The sequence below is a fragment of the Physella acuta genome, unplaced genomic scaffold (genome assembly GCF_028476545.2).
Source record: "Physella acuta isolate Inbredline_101_S28 unplaced genomic scaffold, ASM2847654v3 ptg000049l, whole genome shotgun sequence".
NCBI lineage: Eukaryota > Metazoa > Mollusca > Gastropoda > Physidae > Physella > Physella acuta.
In genome coordinates this window covers 141,385-169,311 of record NW_026731569.1, presented here as the reverse complement: position 1 = coordinate 169,311, position 27,927 = coordinate 141,385, and the positions used below count along the sequence as shown (strand labels likewise).

At 34.2% G+C, this 27,927-nt stretch overlaps 2 protein-coding genes across 11 annotated transcripts in view; one reads left to right on the top strand and one right to left on the bottom strand.

Moving 5' to 3' along the window:
• Positions 1-430: 430 nt before the first annotated feature.
• LOC131944894 (xylan 1,4-beta-xylosidase) lies at positions 431-27,380 on the bottom strand. 9 transcript variants are annotated; one of them, XM_059305775.1, is made up of 15 exons: positions 27,188-27,380; positions 21,255-21,569; positions 17,907-18,012; positions 17,474-17,633; positions 17,256-17,322; positions 15,332-15,435; positions 14,149-14,240; positions 13,838-14,064; positions 13,498-13,751; positions 9,524-9,749; positions 9,249-9,338; positions 1,597-1,808; positions 1,273-1,473; positions 1,002-1,173; positions 431-775 (listed from the first exon to the last, which is right to left on the bottom strand). In XM_059305775.1, the coding sequence occupies exons 2-15, from the start codon at positions 21,511-21,513 to the stop codon at positions 660-662; spliced, it is 2,286 nt and encodes a 761-aa protein (XP_059161758.1). In that variant the 5' UTR covers positions 21,514-21,569; positions 27,188-27,380; the 3' UTR covers positions 431-659. The 9 variants fall into 9 exon arrangements, with proteins under 9 accessions (XP_059161758.1, XP_059161787.1, XP_059161771.1 ...); XM_059305804.1 differs by lacking the exon at positions 27,188-27,380 and adding an exon at positions 27,128-27,145; XM_059305788.1 differs by lacking the exon at positions 27,188-27,380 and adding an exon at positions 24,039-24,152.
• LOC131944955 (GPN-loop GTPase 3) overlaps positions 21,280-27,927 on the top strand; it is a 54,454-nt gene continuing 47,806 nt past the window's right edge. Inside the window, exon 1 of one of the 2 annotated variants that reach the window (XM_059305885.1) lies at positions 21,280-21,396. The gene's annotated coding sequence lies outside the window, so the exon portion shown is untranslated. Of the gene's footprint in view, positions 21,397-24,099; positions 24,232-27,927 lie in introns of those variants that run through there. The other variant, XM_059305915.1, reaches the window with a different exon arrangement.

Genomic DNA, 27,927 nt, shown 5'->3' with positions numbered 1-27,927 from the left:
AAGGCAACTCGAAATTTATATAGAAAATATATACTTTTAACAGTCTACCGCCCCCCCCCCCCCCCGAGAAATAAGTCTGGAAGAAACACTGGTTGTGATACAGTCTCTTTTTAGAACTAAAAAAGCCCTATCATTGAGTTTCTCAGTCGAAAATATCATAGAGAGTCCGTTATCATTGACACTGTTAGGGATAATATTAATCTTTACACAGATGATGTTTAATTGGCTGATATATATATATCGGCCTATATACATATAATTTTAACACACGCGCCTATATGTATATAAATATATATATATAGAAGGGCCCTATATATTAATCCGCCCCTTATAGGTGTGCATATATATATATATAAATATATATATATATATATTGCGGTATTGTGTGTAAAATAATTCTTATCTTTGTATCAACGAGGGAAACTGTAACAATGGCTAATAAATGTTTATTACTGTTTTATTACACAAGTAACTTTTAGTGTTTTTTTTTCCAGAAAATATTGTTGAATGGATTACAAGAAATAATAAATCATTTGTTACAATATATTGGTAAACTATTTAGGTGAAATAAAAATTATTACGTAAAAAGAAAACAAAAATAATCAAAGTTATCTGCCCCTTTTTAATTACAGCCAGTCACAATAATTGGCAACTAGTCATTAAAGTAAATCTATGTAAATTGTATTGTATATTTCAAATGTAGCTGCTAGTACATTTGATGGTGCTGATTTTCTCTGGAATGGTTGTTGACCTCCACAATATATATCCATAGTTCCTGTTACGAAATAATTACTATATTAGTGTTTCATTGGAATGATCTACAGCTTACAAATTTTGAGAAATCATAATTTGTATAGTGATATATTTGGTTGAATTAATGGAACACTTGTTTAATGTTTTATTTAAATTATTATATTAAATGAATTAGATAGTTTTTTAACCAGTAAGACAAGTAAGTATGTTTATGTCAATCTTACTTAAAACTCACGCTTAAAATTTACCTGCTTGAATCACCCATCGATTATCACTCCAAAATGTCCATGATTCCCAGGAGATAGAAAAATTTAACCCTATTTGTACTCCAGCTTTTATATGAACTCGTTGAAAATAAGCAAGCTGTCTCTGTGGCACAGGAAGTGACTTATTCTGCCAAGCTATGTAACATTGGACAACCTAATTCAAAATTATAGTCAACAGCTTTATTGTTGAAAAAGATATATCTAGAATCTATATTTTTTCACTTGCTTCATAAAAACATTACGTTTAGTCTACCTCATCAGAATCCACATTTCCTATGTTGCTTAGTAAAAGCTGTACTGATAAGTTCTGTTTAGGATTTGGAGAGGAAAACGCTGCTAAATAATCGTAGGAAAACTGTGAATATGAAAGCCCAAACCCAAAAGGATATAATGGGTCTGTAAGCAAATATCTGTAAGTCCGACCTTTCATTGAGTAGTTCATCATTGAAGGTAACTATTGGCGAAAAGAGTAGAAATTTAAATAAGAAGTAATTATTTCAATGTGTATAAAATTTATTAAAAAAAAACATTGTTTATGAGAAAGATATAAACAAAACAAAAATAAATCAACCAGAACCTGCCAATCATATTTTGGCCAAGTAATTGGTAGTCTTCCAGCAGGAGATGCTTTTCCAAATTTATTGAAAAGAACATTCACTAGTGCTTCTCCCGTTGCTTGAGCAGGATAAAAGCACTCCATTATAGCGTTAACTTCTTCAGATTCGTCGGCGAAGCTTATATTCAAAGGTCCGGCATTGAATAAAAGCAGGACTATTCCACTTTTGCCTCCTGAAAATTTTTAAAATAAAAATAGAAACACGATTATCTCCTTTAGGCCAATAAAATAAATCCCCCTACCATCCCCAGCAAGTATTTGTAACAGGAGTAAAAATTGCGCAGCCATTACTGCCGTCTTTTAAAAAAAGTAATTGTAATTTTAAGTAATGCAGCAATTATTGGTAATTTGGACATAACCTTTCCTAAATATTTCAAAAGACGAAGTGTTGACCCTTTTTTTATTATGACCATTCATGACCGATGAATACATTGCCTAAATGAAACAATAGAATAGTTAAAATGCCTTCACATAAGCCGGGCATCCCGGTGCAGCCATTGCTGCAATCTTTGATTAGCCATTTTATAAATCTATTTGATCTACCCATTACTAAAGCATTCAAAATACGATGAAAACAAACCAAAAATATTGCTTATCTTATAGATTCTAGAATCTAAATAGAAAAAAACAATTTAAAAATATTATGATCTACCAGTACACTATCTTCTCTCTATATATTTCTCTTTTTGGATACCCTAGAAAACACCACGCTGTAAGCGCGCCTAGCAGCCCCCTCTCTAGGCATATCCCTACCACCCCCACATGGTCTGGTGAGCTGTGGTTCACGTTAAATGTTTACAATCGTAGAGCCGGGTTTAGTGACGGCTATTAGGGGCAGATAATTTAGTTTGAAACTATTTTAAACTTAGGGGAGGTAACTAAGAGGAGGCTGCTTTCACGGGGGGGGGGGGGGGGGGGAGTATCGTTCTTAAAGACCTACAGATATTGTTTTAAAGCAAATATTTTCAGTGGCAGCATTGGTACTGTCGAATTAACAAATTATGAATTACTGAAAAGTAGAAAAAAAAAAAAAAAAACTAAATAGCGGCGTATGATATGCCGCGGGTCGGTTCGTATATTTATAATTCTCTTCATGGAGACCATAGAAAACACCACGCAGCTTAGCCGTTCCTACCCCGCTTTCTAAGCATATCTCTACCACCCCCATCTGTCAGGTGAGCTGTGGTTCACACGGTTGTTAACAATAGAAGTGACGGCTATTAGGGGCAGATAAATCAGTTTTTAAACAATTTGAAACTAAGGGGAGGTAAGTATAAGTTATGCTTGATCTTTTCATTGTCCACAATCAACTGTCGTCACGGACGGCTGCTTTCATGAGGGTGAGGATAATCGTCCTTCACTGGCTACTGATAGTGTTTAAAAGCAAAATATTTTCAGTCGCAGCATTGGTAGTGTCGAATTCACAAATTATGAATTGCTGAAAAATAGGAATTAAACTGAATCGCGGCGTATGCGGGTCAGCTCGGAGGTTAATAATGAACATAAAGAATTATTGTGTCTGCCTCATTTTTACTTTCTCGAATACAGAGTATAGAGAAAGTGTTGTAATCGTGAAAAAAAAATATCGAGATTTTAGTGTCGGAAAAACATAGTTTTGCAATTGTGTGTGTGTGTGTGCATGTGTATCTGTAAACACGACAACTTGAGTACCGTTACAGCTAGGTTGATGAAGTTTAATAAATAAGTATTATAACAAATTTTCAAAAGCCTATAATAATATCAAGCCGGAGAGTGTACACAGTAATATGACGTCATTGATTCTCCAGTAAACATTGAATAAAAAGGCAATATTGTCTAATCTAAGTGGTTTGCGTGAAGAGTTTCTTTTATACAATTCTTCGGGTAGGGGGCGAAGCCCCACCCCCGCGTAAGAACGTCTGAGCCCCCCCCCCCCCCCAACAACTCAAAAGAAATTTCTTCATCGATACTCTATAATAAAATTACCGCCTAATCTAAAAAGTGGTTTTCTTGCAATTTCTTTAATGCAATTCTTCGGGTAGTGGCTAAGCGCGACACCAGTACTTTTATACTTTTTCCTCCCCGGAGGGGGGAACTTTTTCTAATCTAAAAAGTGTTTAGCGTGCAGTTTTTTTTTCAAGCATCTCTTCGGGTAGGGGCGAAGCCCCGCCCAGATTCTTCCTTTAGTTTGTATGATCTACAAATGCGACCAGTGTTTCTTTCAGACTTTTTCCTCCCAGGAGAGGGGTGGGGGTACTTGAAATTTTCGGGGGCGGGGGTAGAATTTTCTGGGAGGGGGCGGACACTGAAAAAGAATATAATTATATTTTGTTGAATGGGACGGTAAACATGTTTTGGAGTGTGTGTGTGGGGGGGGGGGGGGGGGGGGAAGCCCCCCTCCTCCCAAGTAGAGTTGCCTGAAAGAAACTCTAAATGCGACTTTTGTCATGAATGAGATTAGGTGCATGGATTAGGGATATGCCTATGACTATATTTTGTATAAATTAAAGTAACGATTCTGGATAAAAATCCGTTTTCAATGTCATTTTTCGTTTCCGGTTAAATTGAATTAAGGTGGTGATTTTGGTTTTGGTTTTATTTTAGAGAAAATAGACAGCACTATCAACCTAGCGCGCGTTGTATCCTTCCTCAACGGGCCATTTTTCTCGTAATAATAATAATGTGGTTATTTGTTGTTTTGGCTGGTATGATCTAGATTCTACTATTAGGCTACATAAACTTAGTAGAATAATAATTACTAGAAATGGGGGGGGGGGGGGTTGCGGACCGCACCGGGTGACACCATTTAGGGGGGGGGGGGTGACACCAAGGCAAAAAATAGCAAAATATATAGAGAAAAACTTGAGGGGGGGGGTGCAAATCGAAAGTTTGAGGGGGCCGCACCGGGTGACACCCGACCTCGCTACGCCACTGGTATCAGATACATATTACCGTAAAAAGACACAAAGTAATTTATTAAAGCCTTCTACTACAATAATATCAACTACATGCTTGTATAAACTTTCTAAAATTTAATTTAAGTAGCAGATTCTAGATCTGAGTCTAGTCATACAATCTACTTCAATTTCAGATAATTTCGTGTGCTAACAAAATGATTAGGTTATATAGCTAGATTTTAGATCTTAGAGACAATTAAATTCTTTATTATTATGCCTACTTTTGATTTATTATTGGTGTATTTTGAATCGAATGTAGATCTAAATTTTGAAATTAAATAAGTAGATTCTAGATTTTATGTCTACCCAGCTGAGCCAGTCACCCTAAATCTAGATCTGTGGTCCGAATTTTGTTGATACCCTGTTTAGAGCTAGATTCTAGATCTAAATATTAAATCACTATTATTACAATTAAATCTTATTATTCTTATTATTACTTTTGACTTTGTCTTTTACTGATAGTATTTGTGAAGGTCGAGCATATTTGTTTTATTAACAGTTATCTTTTATAATTAAAACGAAGTTTATTATTTTACTGTCATTACCTGAAACAAAGTGTCGAGAACAGATTCGCATGTTATTTGCTGCTGCTTCACTCACACCACTGCGATAAACATTGGCTAAAAATTGACGGCGTCTAAGTTCTGTTAACCGTCGATCTCTATCATCTTGTGTTAATATAACCCTTGGCATTCGAAATAAAGGAATCCCTTTAGATCTGCCACTTCGAGTATCACAACCTTTCACATCACAGATCAACATTTTGAATGTGGATCTGTACACCGCGATGGCGGATGTTTACATACACGAACGGACGTGACGTCATATGCAAGGACTCTATAGTTCAAAAGTTGATACAGAATTACAAATTTGATATAATGCCTATACATGAAATTTTTTCATCGTCATTGAAACGGTACTTAAGTTATCGTGTTCACAAACAGACAGACACACAAGCACACACAGACATATGAAAAAAATTTGCTAAACTAAGTTTTCCGTCCCATAGAGGTGTATAACATTGTGATTTTTGAAAACCTCTATTTCGAATTTTTGCACGATTCCAATACTTTCTCTATACTTCGTATACGAGAAAGTAATAACCCGGGAGTGATTTCCCCTAAACTTTCTCGAATATTCTAATATAACACTACGTGGGATGGCAACTCGGAATATAGACATGATTTTTGTTTACTTAAACTTTTAAAAATAGAATAAAATCTAGTAGAAAAAAGAATTGCGCACCAAGTGAACGCCAAAGCAAAAAGCGCATAATAGTGCGCAATATTATTAGTTCTTAGGGAAAAATTTTATAGGGCCTATAAAAAGTAAATAGGACAGTCGACTAGACTGTCTTCTCATCTTCAAACTTCAACCAATGAAAGGTATGACTAAAAATCAAATAGTATTATAGCCGTAACGATAAATCAAAACAAATAAACCGAGAGTGATCTCCCCTAAACTTCCTCGAATATTCTAATATAAAACTACGAGGGATGGCAACTCAGGATATAGACAATATTTTCAATCAATTTTTAATTACTTAAACTTTTTATAATAGAATAGAATCACGTAAAAAAAATTGCACACCAAGTGAACGCCTAATAAAATATGCATAATTATGCGGAATATTATTAGTACTTTATAAATTTACATCCGTTTTTTGAGAAATCGGAAATAGCGTAAATTAGTACTTCCGGTCAAAGGAAATTACTCAAAATTTGACAAGGTAGAGAATAAGATCTTTTACTTACATGTGAAATTTCATTTATCTATCTGCTGAAATAGTACTCAAGTTATAGGCTTTTGAAAAATTCAAAGTAGAAAAAGTACCACTTCCGGTTTTCGGAAATCGCTCAAAAGTTGATACGGATCTACGATTTTGATAAAATACTTATATATGAAATTTCATCAACCTAGCTGTAACGGTACTCAAGTAATCGTGTTTACACACAGACACACACACAGACATACGGACAAGATTGCAAAATTACGTTTTTCCGTATCAGTGAGGTGTAAAACGTCGAGATTTGTAAAAATCTCGATTTTTTTTTTGCACGATTACAATACTTTCTCTATACTTTGCATATACGAGAAAGTAAAAAGCAGCCAGAATAATTAAAACCCTATCAAATACATGGGACATTGGTAAGGTTATCCTGGCCGGTTTGTGAATTGGCCGGCCAATGAACAAAACATGATGTCAATTTTCAGTTCTAAGGAAATTAACATACAGACATTTAACATAAATAGAAAGATATAGATCAACATATATTGATCTATAGAAATCTCTCTATATAAAGCAAAGTGAACGGATAGGGCACTCCCCGGCGCCGCAGGGGCTTCAAGTTAGGCAGGCGCTCGCCTCAGACCAACAGAACATGGGGGCCAATGCCGATGGGCCACAAAATCCACGAAGAGGAGGTCAAAACTGACCTCGACTGACCAGCGCCTTATTTGAGCTTTATATTGAAAAAAAATCCTACGTAGGAAACCTATGTCAATTCCTGAGGTCAAACATCGGCCCCAGGGGGTCAGAAAAAAACTATGCTGCCATCGGGAAAACCCCGGAACTGTGTTTTAACTGACCAGAGGTCATATTTCCTTATATAAACATAGCACTGTTTGTTTTTTGTAAAAAATATGGACTTACAAACTCAATCATAACTTCTGAGGTCGTAGAATTATACGCGGGGCTACAAAAAAGAGGCGTAATCTTCGGGAAATTTCGGAAGGGCTTTAGACAGTTTAGAAGTGACTAGTCCACATTTAACATTGTTAATTTTTGTGAAAAATCGATGAGTATTTGCAAAACAATTTTAGGGTACTTTGGCTCCCTACATCTGGCTATTTTCCCCCATAGACCTGGGTAAATGAATCTGGCTAATTTTTTGCATGCACCTCGATAAACTGTCGGACAGACTCTAAGCTCTTGATAATGAGTTTTAAAAAAATGACCGCGAGTGAAATTCTCATTTATAAGCTACATATCGAGAATTAATTTTGTTCTATGATTCCCTGTGCCGCTCCGCGAGGTCTTAGACCGAACCTAGAGGGTAACAAAAAGCATTCTGCCCGTCGAAAAAACGATTGTAGAAAAAAAAGTAACAGGAAAAAAAGTAAAAGGAAAAAAAAAAGAAAAAAAAAGTCACAGGAAAAAAGTCACAAATATATATTTGCGTGAAATTTGTTAATACTTTTTGTATTAAATATTTAGAGAGCGCAAATTAACTTAGGATTAACTAAATGTAATGAAATGTGTGTAGGTTGTATACGCATAGTAATTTTTATAATTCATCTAAAAATATTTAGTAAGAAGTATGTAGATTGTAATTATGTTAAACGTAAGATTAATAGCATTTAATAGAATGCTCCAAAGTCCACGGTTTTCATCGTGTTTTTTTTTTAAAATACCAACATTAAATTACCGTGTAATGTAAGTTCATCTGACTTGCTGCCCTCACCTCACCGCAACAATAGTTATGTTTAGTTCAACCACCTTTACTGCCCACATTTACCAAGCTCATTACATAACAAACCTTAGGATCAAAACAAAAAGCCGACAAGATTCAAAGGCTGTCAATGACGCAAAACTTCAACAACACAAAATATGTTCGGGCAATGCCCATCTGAGGTGAGGCCGACCAGAGAATAGCCTAGGGCAAAACATGCAATACGCGATGTGCCTAAATTTCTTTTATAATTAACCTTTCTACCGCGTATTTAACTTTAACTAAATACGTAACAAAAGTTGAGATTGTTGAGTAAATTATCTTAGAGTATTTTTACTTTCAATTGTTATAAACCATAATCCTTATAACGTCTAAAAATATTTTATGCTATCAAAAAATACAACACACAACAATATACATACAAAATTTTACAATTCTTAACAAATAAATCAAAATATTTCTAAAAAGATTTTTGTGACTTTTTTTCTGTGACTTTATTTGTGACTTTTTTTCCAATAAAATTTTTCCATTGTGACTTTTTTTCTGTGACTTTTTTTTCCTAGCAAAAACTGTGACTTGTTTTCTGTGTTTGTTTTTTTCCTGTGACTTTTTTCCCGTTCACAAAAAAAAAACCATTAGGGCTGTTAGATTTGCCAAGATGGCGTATTTTCTTATGTAAGCATAGCAGTTTTTGTGAAAAAAAGTAAACAAAGATTATGTCATTTGGTCTAAGTAGAAGGGAAGTAGCTTCCTAAGTAATCTTTTTTATAGTATTTTAAGCAACAACAAAAAATGACCCTTCAGCATTCGTTTAAGTAAGAACTTCATTAAACATTAATGTATTCAACCTAATAAAATAGTACAAATGAACTTCAGAAGTTAACTTTATATAATCTCTGTTATACTATCCAGGAGGCCTCTTAGTTCTAATAACCTTGCAAGTAATAAGTTTGCGAATATTTAACCCATGTTTCTGAAAATTGAAATTGCTGTTTAGACTTCAACACTCTACATTATAGCTAATCACTAATTAATAAATTATTCGAATTCTCAAATGTCTTTTTTTTTGAAAAACCTAAGCGAAGCTACGCAGTGTCACATATATATATATATATATATATATATATATATATATATATATACATATATATATATATATATACATATATATATATATATATATACATATATATATATTTAATGACAAATGAGTACTGGTACTTACCATACTTTAAAACATCAATCATTAAATCTTTTTGTTTACCAGGCAGTTCTAAGTTAGGCCTATCAATATTTTCTGTTTCTACTGCAACTCCTTAAATAAAATAAGAGAAACCTTACTTTAAAATCCACTTAAGTATTTAGTATATTAACACATTTTAAGCTATTAAAAAGAATATTTTTTTTAAATTAAAAAAAATGTTCAGATGTTAAAATGTAATTATTTTATCTAAGCATTTGCTTTCAACAAAGTATTAGGACAATAATAAAAAACAAAACCTGTTCCCAAGGCAACAAAAAGAAGATCAGTATTATTAACAACTTCTGGAATCACCCTTGGGTTATAACTTTTGCATGGAGTTCCATCCTCACAAGCTTTTTGGTACTGAATTCTTGGATATATCTCTTTTAATGCCTGAAGAGGAGTTTTTGTAAAACTTTTGTCTTGTTGGGGTGTGTAATCGCCAAAAAGTTGATCATAATTATCAGCCATTGGTCCGATTATCTGGAAGTTAAAGCCAAGTGTTATAATTTCTAATGCTAGACTTTTGGTTTAAGTACAAGCCTGTTTTCTGAAAACACTTTCACGAGCCATTCTAATATCATATGAAAAGTGAAATTCAGTCTCAATATCCATTTAAAGAGTAATAACAACTATGAAGGCCCAATATTAATTTTTTCAGATATGGTGGTCTATATGGCAGGCAGCTGATCGCCTTATACTTATACCAAGTAAAAACATTAAGATATCAGAGTAAAATAAACCGGGAGTGATCTCCCCTAAACTTTCTCGAATATTCTTATATAACTTGGAATATGGACATGATTTTTAATTACATGGGCGGTCACCGAAGTGTGTTCTACCATATTATTTCGGTGAGTGATTAATGTACACTCAAAGTTTTCATGCGGTAGTGTAGGTAAACCCGTGTCCTGATATTTATGATCCAAGCGCAGGCATTGTTTACATTTAAATGACTCATTTTTTAGAAAAGAAGGTCACGCGTCTAAGAACATATGATTGGTAATATATTTCGTCAAACTTTCTTCTATCCCCGCGGCAACGTGCGGGGGCGGGTACGCTAGTTCTATTATAAAAAGTTTAAGTAATTAAAAAATGGATTTAAAATATTGTCTATGTCCCTAGTTGCCATCCCCCATAGTGTTATATTAGAATATTCGAGAAAGTTTAGGGGAGATCACTCCCGGTTTATTTATTATCATACTTGAAGTAATAAAATCTTGGCTAGGCATCCCATTGGCTCGCACCCAAGAACAATGTTACTTCTTTTTGCGAAAACGCGATAAAGTGTAATCAGAAGATAACTTCTTGATTATTCTCATATGTGATTTATACTGTTAATACATACAGAAGAGTGAATAATTAAGTTATTAGTATTGTTTGTAGTTAAAACAGATGACTGACATATTAATAATAATTGATGTAAGTAGGCCAAATTCACGAAGTGCATACATTTACGATGCGCGTGAGTCAAGAGAAGGTGACGTCATGAATTTCGTCTTGACACTGTGAACAACAGTAGTTCACTCGGGGTCCTCTAAAGCTAAATCCCCCATTAAACATCACCTCTATTTTAAACGATATCATCAGCCATAATATTCCTGATCTCCTCTTTGCTTCTTTCGGTGGGGTTGTACATAAATGCATGTCTAGTAATCTACCTATTACTAACAGTTTCGCTGTCTATCTATCTGTGTATCTATCTATGTATCTGACAAGAACGCTATAGAGAAAACACAAGCAAAATAACAACTTTCATAGTAAAACGATAATGAAATATGACGTCACATTTAGTATATAGTATAAAAGTCTACATCCAGAGAGTGCACACAATAATATGACGTCATTGATTCTCGAGTAAACATTGAATTAAAAAGCCAATTGTGTTTAATCTAAATGGTTCATACAATTCTTCGGGTAGGAGGAAAGACCCACCCTCGCGAAAGAACGTCTAAGCCGCCCCCCCCCCCAACTCAAAAGAAATTTCTTCATTGATACTCTATAATAAAATTACCGCCTAATTAATGAATTAATGTGTCTAGTCGAAAAAGTGGTTTGCTTGCAGTTTCTTTAATGCAATTCTTCGGGTGTTTCTTTCAGACTTTTTCCTCCGCGGAGGAGGGAAATTTTTCTAATCTAAAAAGTGTTTAGCGTGCAGTTTTTTTCATGCATCTCTTCCGGTAGGGGCGAAGCCCCGCCCAGATTCTTCCTTTAGTTTGTATCATCTACAAATGGGACCAGCGTTTCTTTCAGACTTTATCCTCCCCGGCGAGGGGTGGGGGGTACTTGAATTTTGGGGGGGGAGGGGGGGGGGGGGCGGTGGTAGAATTTTCTGGGAGGGGGCGGACACTGGAAAAAAGTATATAATTATATTTCGTTGAATGGGACGGTAGATGTGCTTTGAGGTGTGTGTGTGGGGAGGGGGGGGGGGGGGGTAAGTAGAGTCGCCTAAAAGAGACTCTAAATGCGACTTTTCTCATGATTGAGATTAGTTGGGGTATTTTTTAAAATTTATTTACTTATTTATTCAATAATGGTAACATTAATATCAATGTGCAGTAACTACGTGGAGATCAAGAATAAATCCGATTAAAGTACCGATTCTGGATAAAAATCCGTTTTCAATGTCATATTTCGTTTCCGGTTAAATTGAATAAAGGTGGTGATTTTGGTTTTAGTTTAGAGAAAAGAGACAGAACTATCAACCTAGCGCCCGTTGTATCCTTCCTCAACGGACTATTTTTCTCGTATATATATAATTCTCTACGTAGCCCAACCCGGTGGGACACCACTGTCATAGCGTAGATATATAGAAATAGCTGCATCCCATGCTCCGCCACGGTAAATCTTTTGTAAATGTACTAACTTGGGAACAGAACAAAACTAAACACAACACAAACGAACGCAAAAAAAAACACAAACGAAAAACAAACACAACACTCATAACATAAACACTATTTAAATGCAATCATAAAGGCATATTGCTCACAGTCTAGCCCGTAGCGCCAAATCGCGCCCTTTTCGAGCGCCGACGGACGTGTCTGACATAGTGAATGACTACAAAACAGAGGCATAGTGACCCTTTCCAGCGCTCGGGGACAAACTTTCGACCCTCCCTCAAACTTACGATTTGCACCCCCTCCCCTCAAAATTTCAATTTCCACCACCTTAAACTTTTGATTTGCACCCCCACCTCCACCCCCTCCGACTTTCGATTTGCACTACTTTTGATTTGAAATTTCCCCCCGCTCAAACTTTTGATTTGTACATATATATATATATATATATATATATATATATATATATATATATATATATATATGTGTATATATATATATATATGTATATATGTATATATATATATATATATATATATATATATATATATATATGTATGTATGTATGTATATATATATATATATATATATAAATATATATATATATATATATATATATATATATATATATATATATATATATATATATATATATATATATATATATATATATATATATATATAAAATATATATAAAATCAATGATTGTTGACTATATCAAATTAGGAGCGTCCTCCGGCGCCCCGGCAAAGGGCGATTTGGCGAACCGGACTGACCCTTGAGTAATATGGCACGTACGTTCGTTTAAAGAGTGCAATAGGCTATGAATACAATGTGTTGCTATGGTCACTCCCTAAATCAAATCAGGTGCGTCCTCCGGGATATCCTATGAGCACTATGGCGCCTACGTTAGTTATAAAGAGCACAATACAATTCCTGACTCTAGGACACACGAAACGCGATGATGAAACTGAGCCAGGGGCCGTACGCGGTGACCCTTCGGTAGAGTAATGTCGGCTCCTGATAATGTCCCACTACGTCCCTGACACCAGGGCAGTCGTCGGAGTGTGTTCTACCTCACTATTTTGGAGAGTGATTAACGTCCACTCAAGGCTTTCTGAGCGGTAGTGTGGGTAAACCCTTGCCCCAACAAATATGATCCAAGAAATATAGCGCCTGCATTGCTAACATTTAAATAACTCCTTTTGGTAAACAAGGTCACGCGTCTAAGAAAATAGGATTGGTAACACATTATTGAAACCCTCTTTAAATATTTCTGCAGATTTTCTTTTGAGAACGCAGTAATGCGCGGAATGGGCATGCTAGTTAACTTTAACTAATCAATTTTTGTTGTTTAAAAATTAGTTAAAATCTTTTTGAAAAAGTACACTTACAGAAACTTTTTGATGGGATCCCATTTTCAAAGGCAAAAAACTCTTTAGATTCTTGAGTAAGACAAAAGTTTTCATTGCTGCATTAACAGCTAAATCTTTATGCTCAGGGCTTTCGACAACACTTGTATCGAGCTGTGCATATTGATTTTTATCTGATGGATCAAATTCTCCTAATCTCATTCTTGTGTAAAACAGAGGTTTTACTCTTTCCCTCACTAGATTTTCTGAGATTTTCCCTTGATTTACAGCCTCCACTGTAAGTAGAAAAAAAAGTATATTGTTTTGTATGGTATTTTTGTTAATAAATGAAGAAAAAAAATTGAACATCAAGGCAGCTTACCAATAGACATGTAGATAGGTTCAACAAGATTTGGTGATAATTCAAGATTACACCCAGCATTGATACAAGCTGCAGCTGTATCGATACTGTTATTTAAATAATGATGTCTTGTAATGATGTTTTCAATTGCCTGTTCATCACTCACAACATAACCTGTAAAGTTCCATTCATGTCGTAAAATCTCAGTCAGCAGTTTTTTATTGGCGCAAGCGGGTACTCCGTTTATGCTTTTAAAAAGATAAAAAAAATATCTTAATAAGACATAATAGCTAATAATTTAAATCTAAAACCATAATATTACATTCCTTTACCTGTTATAGCTACACATAATGCTGAATGAGCCAGCTTTTACACACTTGCGAAAAGCAGGTAGAAATGTCATACGCCAGTCATGATCAGAAACCTAAAATATATTCATAAGATATAAAATATGGCTAAGCTTTCTTTACCATAAAAGGGGTAATATAACTTAAGGCATCGAGGGGGAAAGTAGAGTGGGGTGGGTAAAAAATTGTGGGTTTTATTTTTTTAATAAAAATATTTTGCTATCAAAGCGGCCGTTAAAAAAAAAAAATTAAGCCTGAAAATAATTCAGAATTTTTTTTAGAATCAATGTTTAAAAAGTTGGAAATCCAGAGAACTTGATAGATCAAATAAACAGCAAATCGACCTAACTAACTAATAATACTATTTTAAAACTGTCGTGTTATAAAGCTTAAACATCATATTTATTAATGACTCATCGCTAGTATACTTCTTGTTCGCCTAGCTAAGCACTATGCATGAACGATGAGCTTACTGTCTTAAAGTTCACTTTAACATCTATACGTCTGCTATTTACTTCATACATGCTTGATATGGACCGTCAACCATTCACATATTGATCTTTATTCACAAGTATAGTCCTTGTTTGAGTAGTCAGGCTCAATTCAGCCATCCATCTTTTATACAGGAGGTCTATTACCTTAGGTCTGGAGGCGTAGGGTAATTGTTTACGTAAAGTGTGTGTGTTGTGTATTGTAGAAGACCATTTTGCTTATCTCTGTAAAATATAGCAGGAAGGGGGATGGCAAGTCTCCTCCATGCCAGCTGATCTAGAATATCTTCCAAAGGAAGACAGATGCACATATGTTTAGCTCGATTGTGTTAAACAATATGCAAATACATTTGAGATTGGGGGGTGGGGGGGTGGAAGCTGAATAAATGTACAGAAAAAACCCACGGCGATAACAGATGTAACATTTTGAATAATAGCTAACAGCATATTTTACACTGTAACGAAGCAATGACATACATCTAGTGTATATATATATATATATATATATATATATATATATATATATATATATATATATATATATATATATATATATATATGTGTGTGTGTGTGTGTGTGTGTGTGTGTGTATATACCAGGGTACGGCTCTTGGTGTTTTACAAATCATTTAGCTTACAGTAGTTACAGCACACGTAAAATGTTTTGTAAGTCCTTACAACTGCATTGAAAGATTCTCTTGGAACAGGAATATTTTCTGGACCAGCATGAACATCAAAATGTTTACATCCAGCAGAGGCTTGTATGTATCGTGGATCATTGCCTGCAGGAGCCAATGCATAGATTATCACATACCAGTATATATTTTCTACCCTGTAAGTTCCCAGTGTTTCTTCCAGACTTTTTTCTCATGGGAGCACTTCGGTGAAGCGGACTAAATTTTCCGGGAGGGGGAGGGGGGAGGGTACCGGAACTGGTAAAAGTATGTGTGTGTATATATATATATATATATATTTATAATCCATTTCATTTGGGGGTGCTAGAAGAATTGCCTGGAAGAAACTCTGTAAGTTCCTAAATTATGGCAGTATTTATTGGCTATTTGATTAATTGTTTTATTTATCTTTTTAGAAAACTACAACCTTCCCTTTTAAAAATTATGTTTCACAAACTAACTGGTTCCAAATAGTTGTTGCCAAAAAGCATGTTTTTCAACCAACATTGAATATTTTATAACATTTGAGAAATACTTTAAAATGACCTGGTTTTTACTAAGGCTGGAAATATTCAAACAAAGAATTACTAGTGATATAATAGTAATTTAGCTAACACTTTTATTTTTAACTTGGAGTAGTAGAGTCTGGGTGTTGTGGTGATTAGGGATGTTATATTATCTATATATATATAATTCTCTTCTGGGAGACGCTAGAAAACAAGCTGTAAACGCGCTCCCTACCACCCCCACATGGTCTGGTGAGCTGTGGTTCACTCTAAATGTTTACAAACAGAGCCAGGTTTAGTGACGACTATTAGGGGTAGATAATTCAAATTAAAACGATTTTAAATGTGGGGGGGGAACTAAGTGGAGTTTACTTTAACGGAGAGGGGGGGTTATCGTCCTTAACGAGCTACTTATAGTGTTTTAAAGAAATATTTTCAGTGGCAGCGTTGGTAGTGTCGAATTCACAAATTATGAATAACTGAAAAGTAGAAAAAACAACAACTAAATAGCGGCGTATGATATGCCGCGGGTCGGCTCGTTTAATATAAATAAACTACTTGGCCAAACCACCTTCACCGCTACTGTGTATTTTATCATGGATAAAGCATTGATGAAACCCTCCTAATATATTTCGTCAGATTTTGTCTTTTATGCATTGCTACACCTTTCATCTGATCGCCATAAAACTTTGGGAAGTTGTTGAGAATACTCTTGAGGAGGTTTCTCGAAAAAAAATCAATTTCGCACAAGCGGCGCCCCAGCAGGGTGCAACTTAGCGCCCCAGGCTATCCAGTGAGCGCTATGGTGCCTACGTTAGTTTTAAACAGTGCGATAGACTATGAATAAGATGAGGCGGTTTGTCGTTCACTAAACAGAATAAGACGCCTTCATCAGCGCCAGACAGGTTGCAATTTGGCGCTCGGGCTATCCTGGTAGTGCTGTGGCGCATACGTTAAATTTAAAGATTGTGATGGAATATGGATAAGAAGTAGTATTATAGTCTTTCACTAAACTGAATCAGGCACGTCTGATTCGCCCCGGACTATCGTGGGACTTTTGTGTTTAACAACGCGGCAACGGGCACGCTAGTATAAGTTCGAGAAAGTTTAGGGGAGATCACTCCCGCTTTATTTGTAAACAGAAACTATAGCCCTTGAAACAACTGACGCGTTCAAAACTTTTTTTTTAAATTATCAGTATTGAAAAGTGAAGTGTGCACAGACCAGTGATTTACCTCTATGTTATAAAACAAAACAATTTAAGCAAGTAACAAGCTGCTAGTAGTGCAAACAATTTGATAGTTCAAAATTTTAACCCTTTTGCGTAGGTTGTGTGGCAATATGTTTTTATTATCAATGCCGTGCATAATTTATTCCACATCATAAATCAATTTACCTAATACAGTTATAAAATGTACATACCTTGTAAACCAACAACAAAACTTTCAGCTAATTTCCCACTCATAAATGGGTCTTCACCATAGGTTTCCTAAAATAAAAAAAGTCAATAACATTGAATAAATTGTTTAATATGTATACGATTTAGTATTATCAATGCATGGAGCTACCTAATTAAAATTATTTGGTGCTTAAAGAAAATTAAAATGGAAATGTTACATCACGTTTTATTTAATGTTTACCTGACATCTTCCCCATCGCCCATCTCTTACAATGTTGATGACCGGACTGAAACAGCTTGCACCAGTATGACTTGCAAAAATGCCTTTTCTAACATAGTCATTATGCTTCGCTCGTACTTCTTTTCCTGTTGCAGAGGCAATATCCATCAGCAATTCAGAACTATAAAATGGTATAAGTAATGTAAAACTTTAAATTCAAAGTATTATTAAAAATTATTTTTTTTTTGTACAGAGGTGAACAGAATTTTAGGACAAGACATTCTTTCATTTTATTTCATTCACAATTTAATGTAAAATTTCTCAATAAAATTTAGAAGCATAGAGATCTTTTTGGACACATTTCCTTTAATAAGTTTAATCCAGATTGTTTCATAGCTGATAGAAAAATTTTGAAAGGCATAGTGTAACAATTAGAGAGTTTCAATAAATGCACCTGAATGCAGCAGCAAGTCCTATAGCTTGAGGAAATGCAGTTGCATTTCCATACGTTTCTACATCTCCTCGAAGGCACTCAGTATCCCAATTATAAGCACCAATCCCTATAAAATATTTGAATAGTAGAACTAAGTTTCACTAATAAAATCTATAATTGCTATTTTTCATGTTTTGAAATCTCCAGCTTTCTTTTTATTTGTACACATATTTCGTAAGATGTTTAGTAGTAGGGACCCAATAATACAACCACTTTATGAATTGAAAAAGGCTAACTAATATATAATACAAACAAAATAAGTTATTATGGGTGTTGGTAAATATCGAGATCCGAAAGAGGTGGCAAAAAGTCTATGAAATTCAAGACAAAAAGACATCCTTGTGGAATCAAAGGTAAATAGCGAGACACTATTTGCAAGACATTTTTGTGTCATGCTTTTGGAGTTTAGTTTTTTCACCAGATGTATGAGAAAAAAAGTTATATACTAAACAAGTAGGCCAACATCTAGAGAGGCATATATCACGAGTTTTGTAGGCCCCTATATTTTTTATTTTCTTGATCTACTTTACTTTTTTTAAATATTCAAAAAAATTAACATCGTTGCTTCTATAATTGCCCGCTCACGTTTTCTTGTCAGATGGAGAAAATGTTTTCTTGTCAGATGGAGAAAAATCATGACTCGGTCGACGTGTCACTGTGATTTCATAAAGAGAATATTATTTTAGACTCCATTTTAAAAATCTATATCTAGATCTATAGTTAAAATTTTAAACATTGTCGCCCCCTACAGTACAGCACATTTGAGGGGTCTCAGTCAGTGCATATAAATAGTATAAAATAGGCGTAGGTCATAGCCTGAATAATAGCAATATTTCAAACTTGTTTGGGGTCATTGTGAGTTCATTATAATCTTGCCGACGGGGAGAGATATTCAGTCACACTGTAATAAATGAAGGGCCAATAATACTATATTGTTGTACTTTCAAACAGCGTAGAAGTATTGATAAACAATTTAAAAAGTGTAATTATATTTTTTTATTAAGTATTATATACATTTTAAAAAATCAACAAAACTGATGAAAAAATAAATCATAGGCGGCGGTAATAATCCTAAATTTCTTTGCAACAATACAACGTATGTTTGCGGCGGCAGTGGCTTCAAGCATGGCGATGTTCAAAGGCGATGTTCCACACAAAAGAAACAAGTAGATAAATCATTAGCACATGGACCCCACTGTAAAAAAATTTTTACTGTCATATTTTACCCTAATAAACCTGTAAAAATTAACTTAAATTTATGTAATATCATCTTTGAGATAAATTATAAAAGGAAGCTTCTGTAATTCTAATTACCTTATGCGTTATATCCTTGCAAAAATTATTTGATGATTCTCAAAATTGAAATTTGTTTAGATTTAACATTAAGCCTTCCACATAACAGCCAATCACCAATTAATTAATCATTTAAATTTTCAAATATATTTATGAAAAACCTGAGTGAAGCTAGGCAGTATGCCTAGTTGAAAATAAAGGTATTTATTTTTAAAAAAGGTATAAATGAGTTATAAACATTTTTAAAGCTCGGTTATAATAAATTATACCTCGCCCGAAATGAGTTTGAGCAAATTTTTGTGTGATTTATTTTGTCTCATGATATACTTTGCGATGAAATAGGTTATATTACTAAATTACTAAATTAATTTAAAATTTAGTAAGACAGTCTACTAATATATATATACGAGATAAATGGCCCATTGAGGAAGTATACAACGGGTGTTAGGTTGATAGTGTTGTCTCTTTTCTTTAAACCAAAAAAAAAAACAAAAAAAAGAAATCACCTTTACCTCAAATTGAACCGGAAACAAAAATTGACTGAAAACTGAATCAACACTTTAATTGGACTTAAGCTTGATCTACACGTAGTTATCGCGCATTTATACTAAATATAGTCGTAGTCATTCCCCTAAACCATGCACCTAATCTCAATCATGACAAAAGTCGCATTTAGAATTTATTTCAGGCGACTCTACTTGGGAGGAGGGGGCTATGCCCCGCGCCCCCCCCCCCCCCCTCCACACACACCAAAGCATGTCTACCTTCCCATTCAACGAAATATAATTAAATACATTTTCCAGTGTTCGCCCCTTCCAGAAAATTCTACCCTCGCCCCCGAAAATTTCAAGTACCCCCACCCTTCTCTGGGGAGGAAAATGTCTGAAAGAAACACTGGTCGCATTTGTTGATCATACAAACTAAAGGTAGAGCCTGGAGGCGCTTCGCCCCTACCGGAAGAGCTGCATGAAATAAACTGCACGCGAAACACTTTTCAGATGAGAAAATTTAAAGTTCCCCCCACAAGAGAGGAAAATGTCTGAAAGAAACACTGGTGTCGCGCCTAGCCACTACTCAAAGAATTGCATGAAAGAAACTCTACATGCAAAACGGAGGTGGGGCTTTGCCCCAACCAGAAGAATTGCATGAAAGAAACCTTGCACGCAAACCACTTTAAGATTAGACACATGTATTAGGATTTAATGTCAGTCTTTTTATCATAGAACTATCGATGACGTCATTTCTTTAGAGAGGAGGGGCTTAGACGTTCTTAATTTGGGGGGGGGGGAGCCCCTCCCCGGGGGGGAGCCCCTCCCCGAACAATTGCATGGATGAAACTTTGCACGCAAATCACTTTTAAGATTAGACAAAATTGGCTTTTTAATTCAATGTTTACTCGAGAATCAATGTGCACTCTCCGGCTCTAGACTATTTTCTACTATATGCTCCATGTGACGTCATGTTTCGTTTTTCGAATTACTATTCATGTTTTTACTCTGCTTACGTTTTCTCTATAGCGTTATATATATATATATATATATATATATACATAAAAAATTGAACCCCTCCGTGAGAAGATCCTGGCTACGCCACTGCTTCAGCTCGTCTAACGATGGAAACATCGTAAGTTAAAACAATACAAGCAAAACATAAAGTCTGCATCCTAGTTTATTGTAAATCGAGTGTGGTATAATTTTCGAAGACATCTTCGCATTTTACGCCCACACAGCATCAATATCGGGTGGGGTCAGATGCAAGACAAAATGTCATGTGACCGGCGGTTTTCACAGTCTTCTCATGATTTACTACCTCACAATTTCGCTACACCCAGTAATTATATTTGAAATTTCGTCTAGCTTATTTTCTTGAAAGGAAAAAATCTATAAAAGGAGCTATGCTTTCATTCAAATAAGCCCTGGGGTTTTACCTAAGGCCAGTTAATATGTTGTTATTTAATGTGAAAAGGCTTAATTTAAAAATCATTCTGTTTTGGTAATAATATGTTTTTAAACTGACCTAATCTTGGTATTGATGGTGCAGGGCCACCGTATTCTCCAGCCCCACCTCTACTCAACTGCAGCTGAATTTCATCAATAGTTAGTCTAGAAACGAGATCGTCTACTCGAACATTCCAAGGCAAACTTATATTTTGAAATGGGTAATAAGTTTTTATATTTCGTTGTTTATCTGAATTTTGATTACGAGCTGAGCAAGAGAAACTTCTCAAAATCAAAGCCAATGTTAAAAAGTATAGCAAACTGATACTGATAGTCATTTTTATTTCATTACATTATTCCATTAGTGTACTGCTTCTGCTAGCACAAACCAACTCTGAAAAAAAATATTTTAGTTTTAATTATTTATTTATACTTCATTGTCTACATGACTAGTTAGGCTAATTTCATTACATTACAGTTAATTGAGCTACTAGTTTGAGTTTATCCATAAATGATGCCCTTCAAATAATTCTATTTTATACCTATATTTTAGTAGATCTATATTGTTTTAGGTGCTAAAAATTATAAAATCAGTTGAGACTAGTAAAGTGCGAAAAAGTTGCCTCATTGTTAAGGCTTTATTAATAGAAGTATATAGGGTCTAGATCTAGATCTAGAAGCATATTGTGATTTTTTTATTTTTTGTCAAATATTAGAGATAACTGAATAATAAACCAAAATCGATGGCTAAATATATTTTAATATATCAACACAGCCATTACAGGCCATGAATTAACTTTAAACAGCAGTGTACATTACAAAGGTACATTAAATTTTAAAATAATAAATTCATTTGACATTTCATTTAGTAGGGTAATGAAACTTTGAAACATAATATTTTTGTAACTTCCAAAACTAAAATCCTCCTAGATCTATAGGCCTAACTAAATGTGAAATAATTATATTATATATATAGTATTATTAGATTCTATATATATATAGGGCATAGGGGCCTAATTATTAAAATTTAAGTAGTCACCTGTTTGGTAAAACTCCATTTTAGCGTATTTTATTCCCCGCTTTACGTTCACCAGGTGAATCACCTCCAGTTGAGTGTATTTTATTATAAACACAACCGAAACACACAAAAACATTAGGAAAACACTAGATCTACTTATTTTTTTTTATGAATGTGACTTTTAATTAGAAAAGGCAAAAAAACCCATAAAAAAGCATTAGAACTGTTCCAATTAAATATCATGTGATTGTCAGTGGTAGAAAAATCCTTACACTGTCGAGGGTTCACCGTGAGTTCACTTTGACTTTAATTAAAAAATTATCAGCATACGTCATAGCTCTGGCAATAGCTGTTTGAAATTGTGTTGGCCTCAGTTTTGGGGTCATTGTAAGTTCATAAATGTTTATTTATAGTATCATGCCTGGGAGATACTTGTAACAATACAAACTTAACCGCCTTGCAATTGTCACATAGTGAGTCAAGTTTACGTACTTCACCCATTGCCATGAAAATTCTAGATCTGACACACGAACATAGCAAATCAATATTCTAAATTTGGATTTTTCTCAAGTTTTGACAAAAGTATTAGATCTAGATCTAGTATTAAAAGTAGGCTAAATATCAAAATCTAAAACAAAGTCTTTGTTTTTTTTATTCATTTGTTAAAACAAAAATACAATAGGCCTACAAATAAATAAATCGTGTTTTCCTAATGGTGTGTTTCGGTTATTATAATAAAATACGCTAAACTGAAGGTAAACAAGAAGCGGAGAATAAAATTATTAAAATACTAATAATTATCATTAAATTTTTTTTTAAAAACCCACGTTTTCTGATTGAACTAAAAAGTAAAAATAAATGCTATACATCACAATAATGCAAGCGATCACTCTACTATAAGCGATGGCAAACTGCGTGCGCATTATGACAAAAAATGAAAAACGTGGGCCGCAGAAGTAAAAGTTTTTTATCGGTCATTGTTAATATAAGATGTAAAAGTTATATTACTATTGATTAGATAATACTATTGAGTTTTATTAGGGAGCTTGTAGAGAGTCAACAGTATTAAAAACTGTAAGAAAATCACGGCGCCCCACGATCGCTTATAGTAGAGTGATCGCTTGCATTATTGTGATGTAGGGCCTATAGCATTTATTTTCTACTTTTTAGTTCAATCAGAAAACGTGGGTTTTTAAAAAAAAATTTAATGATAATTATTTTCTACTTTTTAGTCTTTGTCTGTTTGTTTGCATTCAAATCTTGCTATCGATTTTATCTTCTCGCAATCACTTTTTTTTTTGGGTAAACGAAGACAAACACTCACAAAGGACGAACACAAAGATAAAAGGGACTTATACCAGGCATGACACGCTTATTATTCAGGATCAGCTGGAGGTTCGTGTCGACGCATTCTTTCCATCTCCTGTAGACATTCCTCATTGCAGGGTTTTTTTCCTGTTAGCTTGCTGCAATCCAATTCCACAATGCCTACGCCTTCGAGTGATCGTACTAGACTGAGCGCAATATACGCCTGGCCTGTTTCAAAAAGCGCTGGTCCTAAATAGACAACTGCGTGATCAACTGTGCAGCCTTGCATTTTATGCACTGTGCATGCCCAGCATAGAATTATGGGCAGTTGTCTTCGCTCGACTTTTCCATAATTCAGTTTTCCATCAAATTCTACGCATCTCGGCTCAATCCGTTGGATTCCATCTGGCCCAAAGTCAATGCGTAGTAGCATGACGCACTCTTTTGCTTTACGAGAGACACTTTGTTCTTCTATCTCCATCGCTACAGCAGTAGATTTCCAGTTTCGACCTTTTTCAAGCTTCTTTTGATACTCACCTTCTTCCATAATTTTTGGTCGTTTAGGAGGATTTTCCAATCTGTATCCTGCGTTGCGCTTCTCCTGATACTTCTGGCGTGCCTTTTCCAATCGACGTTTCTTCTGTGTTGCAGTTTCTTTCACCATTTTGCCCTCGCGTGCAAACCATTCGACCATCAACATTCTACTTCCGGATCAGTCAGATTTGCATAGGTTTGTACACAAACACCGCGTGACCACTACTCAGCCAATCGCGTGCTCGCTCCTTCATGTTTCATTTGTTTATCAGTAAGCCAGAAGAGGGAAAGTACCGAACCTTGTTTTTATCAAATTACAAATACTAGGTTATGTCCCTTTTTTGTACAAATCAATAGGAGTCTAAAATGATCAATAAAATTTTTCCATGGATCAATTTAGTAATAATAATAATTGAATATTCGGTAATCTATTGTTTTGGGTACGTAAAATCGCCTGCGGCTATAAATGTACGAAAAAGTTACCTCATTGTCAAGGCTTTGATAGAAGTAGTGTGAAGTAGATTGTGATATATTTGTGTCAAATATTATAGATAAATGAATATAAAACCTAAATCAATGGCTAAATATATCAATATGTCTTCATTTATTACTGAAAAGTTTTAGGCTAATTCAATTGTTTAAAAACAGGTACATAATAAATGAAACATTTTTGTATTTTTCAAAACATAAATCCTCCTCAAAATGTGAAATATATCTAATTATTAAAATTTAAGGAGTCACCTGTTTTTCACATTACTAGTCGCGGGCGATTTTACGTACCCAAAACGATAGATTACCGAATATTGTGTATAAATAATAATAAATATTGTCATTGGAAACAAAGCTTCCCTGAAAATTTCAGTGCGCTAGCTAACTGGGTAGGCATTTCGACTTCCGCTGTTTCGATTCGGTACGACCACATCCTGACTTTTTCATCGTACTTGTTGAAATTCGCCATTTTTTAACATGTTAATTCTCGCCATCGGAATCGAAGAATAAAATGTATTCGATGTGAATATTTGAGTTGAATTTCATCTTTTATACATACTAATAAATGAATTAGCTCCCGTTTTACATTGTCCGATACCGAAAGCGATCACCGATAATAGCAAATATTTGTCGAAATGCCGACGCTACCGAACTGGCGCATTGACAACTAAATTTCACATATAAATAATCCTTTAAGTTGCATGAAAATAGGCTTAAATAGCATGCCAACCATTTGGATAAATAGAAATGTCGATTTGAAGGGTTTTTAAGCACGGGCCAGTGAGGAGTAGCGCGATAAAACTCGTAGGGGTAGGAACGAGAAAGCATGCGTAATTTCAAAATGGCGGCCGGGTTACGAGATATTAATAGATATGCGCATACGATGTTTTTTAATAGCTGTTTGTTTTTAAATGGACTGTTACAATAAAATGGGCTTTAAAATAAATATAGAATCTACTGTAGATCTAAATTATTAGATTATAAATGGAAAGAATGTAATTAGGCCTAATTACTAATTGCTGCCTAAATAAATTATAAAATTTTAAATTAGCCAGATTTTTATTAACCTTCTTAATACCAGGTTAACTAGAAATCTAGATCTAGCAAACTAGCATTAACGAATTGCAGATAAATAGATTATAAAGGCATTTTAAAGTAGAAAAATTATATTTATTGTAAACAGTTTTAAAAAAATAGAATTAGATCTAGATCTAGATGGAAATGAAAACACTAAAACAATAATGGGTCTAGAGATGTGTAATAATATATATATATATAGGCTATAGGCCTATATATATATATATATATATATATATATATATATATATATATATATATATATATATATATATATATATATATATATATATAAATATAAACTATTAGGCCTTAATGTAAATACTGACAGGCCTATCTATAGTATCTAGATGTATAAAGTACTATAAAGGGCCTAAATTAAAAAATAATAATGCCCAATTTTATAAGCTGCACTGCATTACAGTTTTAGTTATAGGCAACTATAATAGAAAGAAAACATGAACACTTTAATTAATGTCATTTAAGAATTTATCAAAGGATACGTCAACTTCACTAAACATTTTATAAATAAGAATACTGTGAAATGTCAATCTTTGAGTTTTAGCACACCTCAACACTTTTCATCAGAAACATTACAAGAACCAAAATTTTCTAAATTAATAATAACATTTTTACCATGTTATACACAGACACAAATCCAATGTTTATGGCAAATCGTTAAGTATCTTGATCATATTGTGCTGTATTTGACTTGTAAGTTCTAACTCTATACATTACCTGTACAATATGTATACTAGCATTCTTATTACTAACACCAGAACCAATATGTAAAGTTTAATCTTTATTTTTATAGTAGCAACAAAGAAGTGCAACATATTAGCCTGTAGTTAATCATCATAGTCTAATTGCGCTGTACCATATTCAAGTTCACTATTTATAGTTTTCCTCTAGCTATGTTTATTTTACTTGCATGATTGTATTTTTTACATGCTCTAGTCCTAATATATAAAGTTTCATGATGGTATATGGAATAGCAACTTAGCTGTGCAGTCTGGAAATCCTCTTATGGCAGTCACTATAGAACAGTGCCACACCCCTTAATTTAACTTCATTATTTTTAGTTACCTCTTTTCTAATTTTTATTTTATTTGTAGACTTCTATTGCCTATATCATTGAGTACAAATGTGCAAAGTTTTATCATTATATCTTTAATAGCAACATTGGTATGCAAGTTTAAAGCCAATCACACGTCTGGAATGCAGGTTACAATGAAACATAACAAGTTAAACACATAACTTTGAAAATTCATATAAAAAAAACTATTAGGCCTAGAATGATAAATTTGATATTTTTATCAATGGGGTATATTATAGGATTAATCTGGGTCCATTTTATCATTCTATGATAATTAGGAAAAATTTCCCAATAGGCCTACTAACTGGGAAGTGCCCGAAATTTCGATCGCAAGATTTGATGGAAAGACAAACAGACGCGAAAGCAAGTTAAAGAAAACGTGGGAAAATACGCTAAAAATTAAAATGGCGTTTTTTTTAGGCCTACCCACCTGTTTTTCATACTAGATCTAGATCTAGATCTAGATCTAGTCGCGAGCGATTTTACGTACCTGCGATAGATTACCGCATACTCTATTAATTGTAATTTTATTGTATTAATAGAATCTGCTAGTCCCAGTCCAACTAGGGAATATCTAGATCTAGATTCTAGATTTTGATTCTATAGGCCTAAATATTAAAAAAAAAATCTATTATCAGTAATCTAATTGTAGATCAAAATTAAATATAAACAGCAGCCATATTTTTAAAAAGAGTTTTAAGAGTAGTTTCCCTTTCCTTGCCGATAGATCTATATTTTTGGTCCATTTATTTTGTTGCAGGCTTAACCCCTTAAAGCAGACTGTCGCGTTTTCGCTACATACCGATTTTACATATAGCATGGGGTCATCCATTTATGACGTCCAGGGGCGGAACTATAGTGCCGCCAGACCCCGCAATGCGGGGGGGGGGGGGGGGGACGCCATTTAGGGGCCCACAGACGACCATAAAAAACATATTATAGTTTAAAAAAAAACTAATTTTCTTGCAGTTTTGACTTGATGGTTGTTTTGTAAAAAAGATTACAGTAGCTGCGGCTGGATTATCTTTATTCTATAGACACCATCCCACGCTCTATTATATTCTTTTTCCCTTTGTTTGTAAACAACTGTGAAAGCCGAGTCCCCTTTCTCCTACAATCAATCTTATCAAAGATAAGCAAACGTTCAAACCAATTCCATGACTTAATTCCCTTTTTTTAAAATAGTCAAATAGAGGTGCTCATAAGCACAATTTAATAGATTTGTACTAA

Excerpts from the sequence above, each read along its gene's own strand:
- LOC131944894 (XM_059305775.1), bottom strand. The coding sequence starts at position 21,513 with ATGACTATCAGTATCAGTTTGCTATACTTTTTAACATTGGCTTTGATT. Across the intron at positions 17,634-17,906 it reads GGACTTGCTGCTGCATTCAG|TTCTGAATTGCTGATGGATA; the intron begins GTGCATTTATTG and ends ACCATTTTATAG. Across the intron at positions 17,323-17,473 it reads GGCGATGGGGAAGATGTCAG|GAAACCTATGGTGAAGACCC; the intron begins GTAAACATTAAA and ends TTTTTATTTTAG.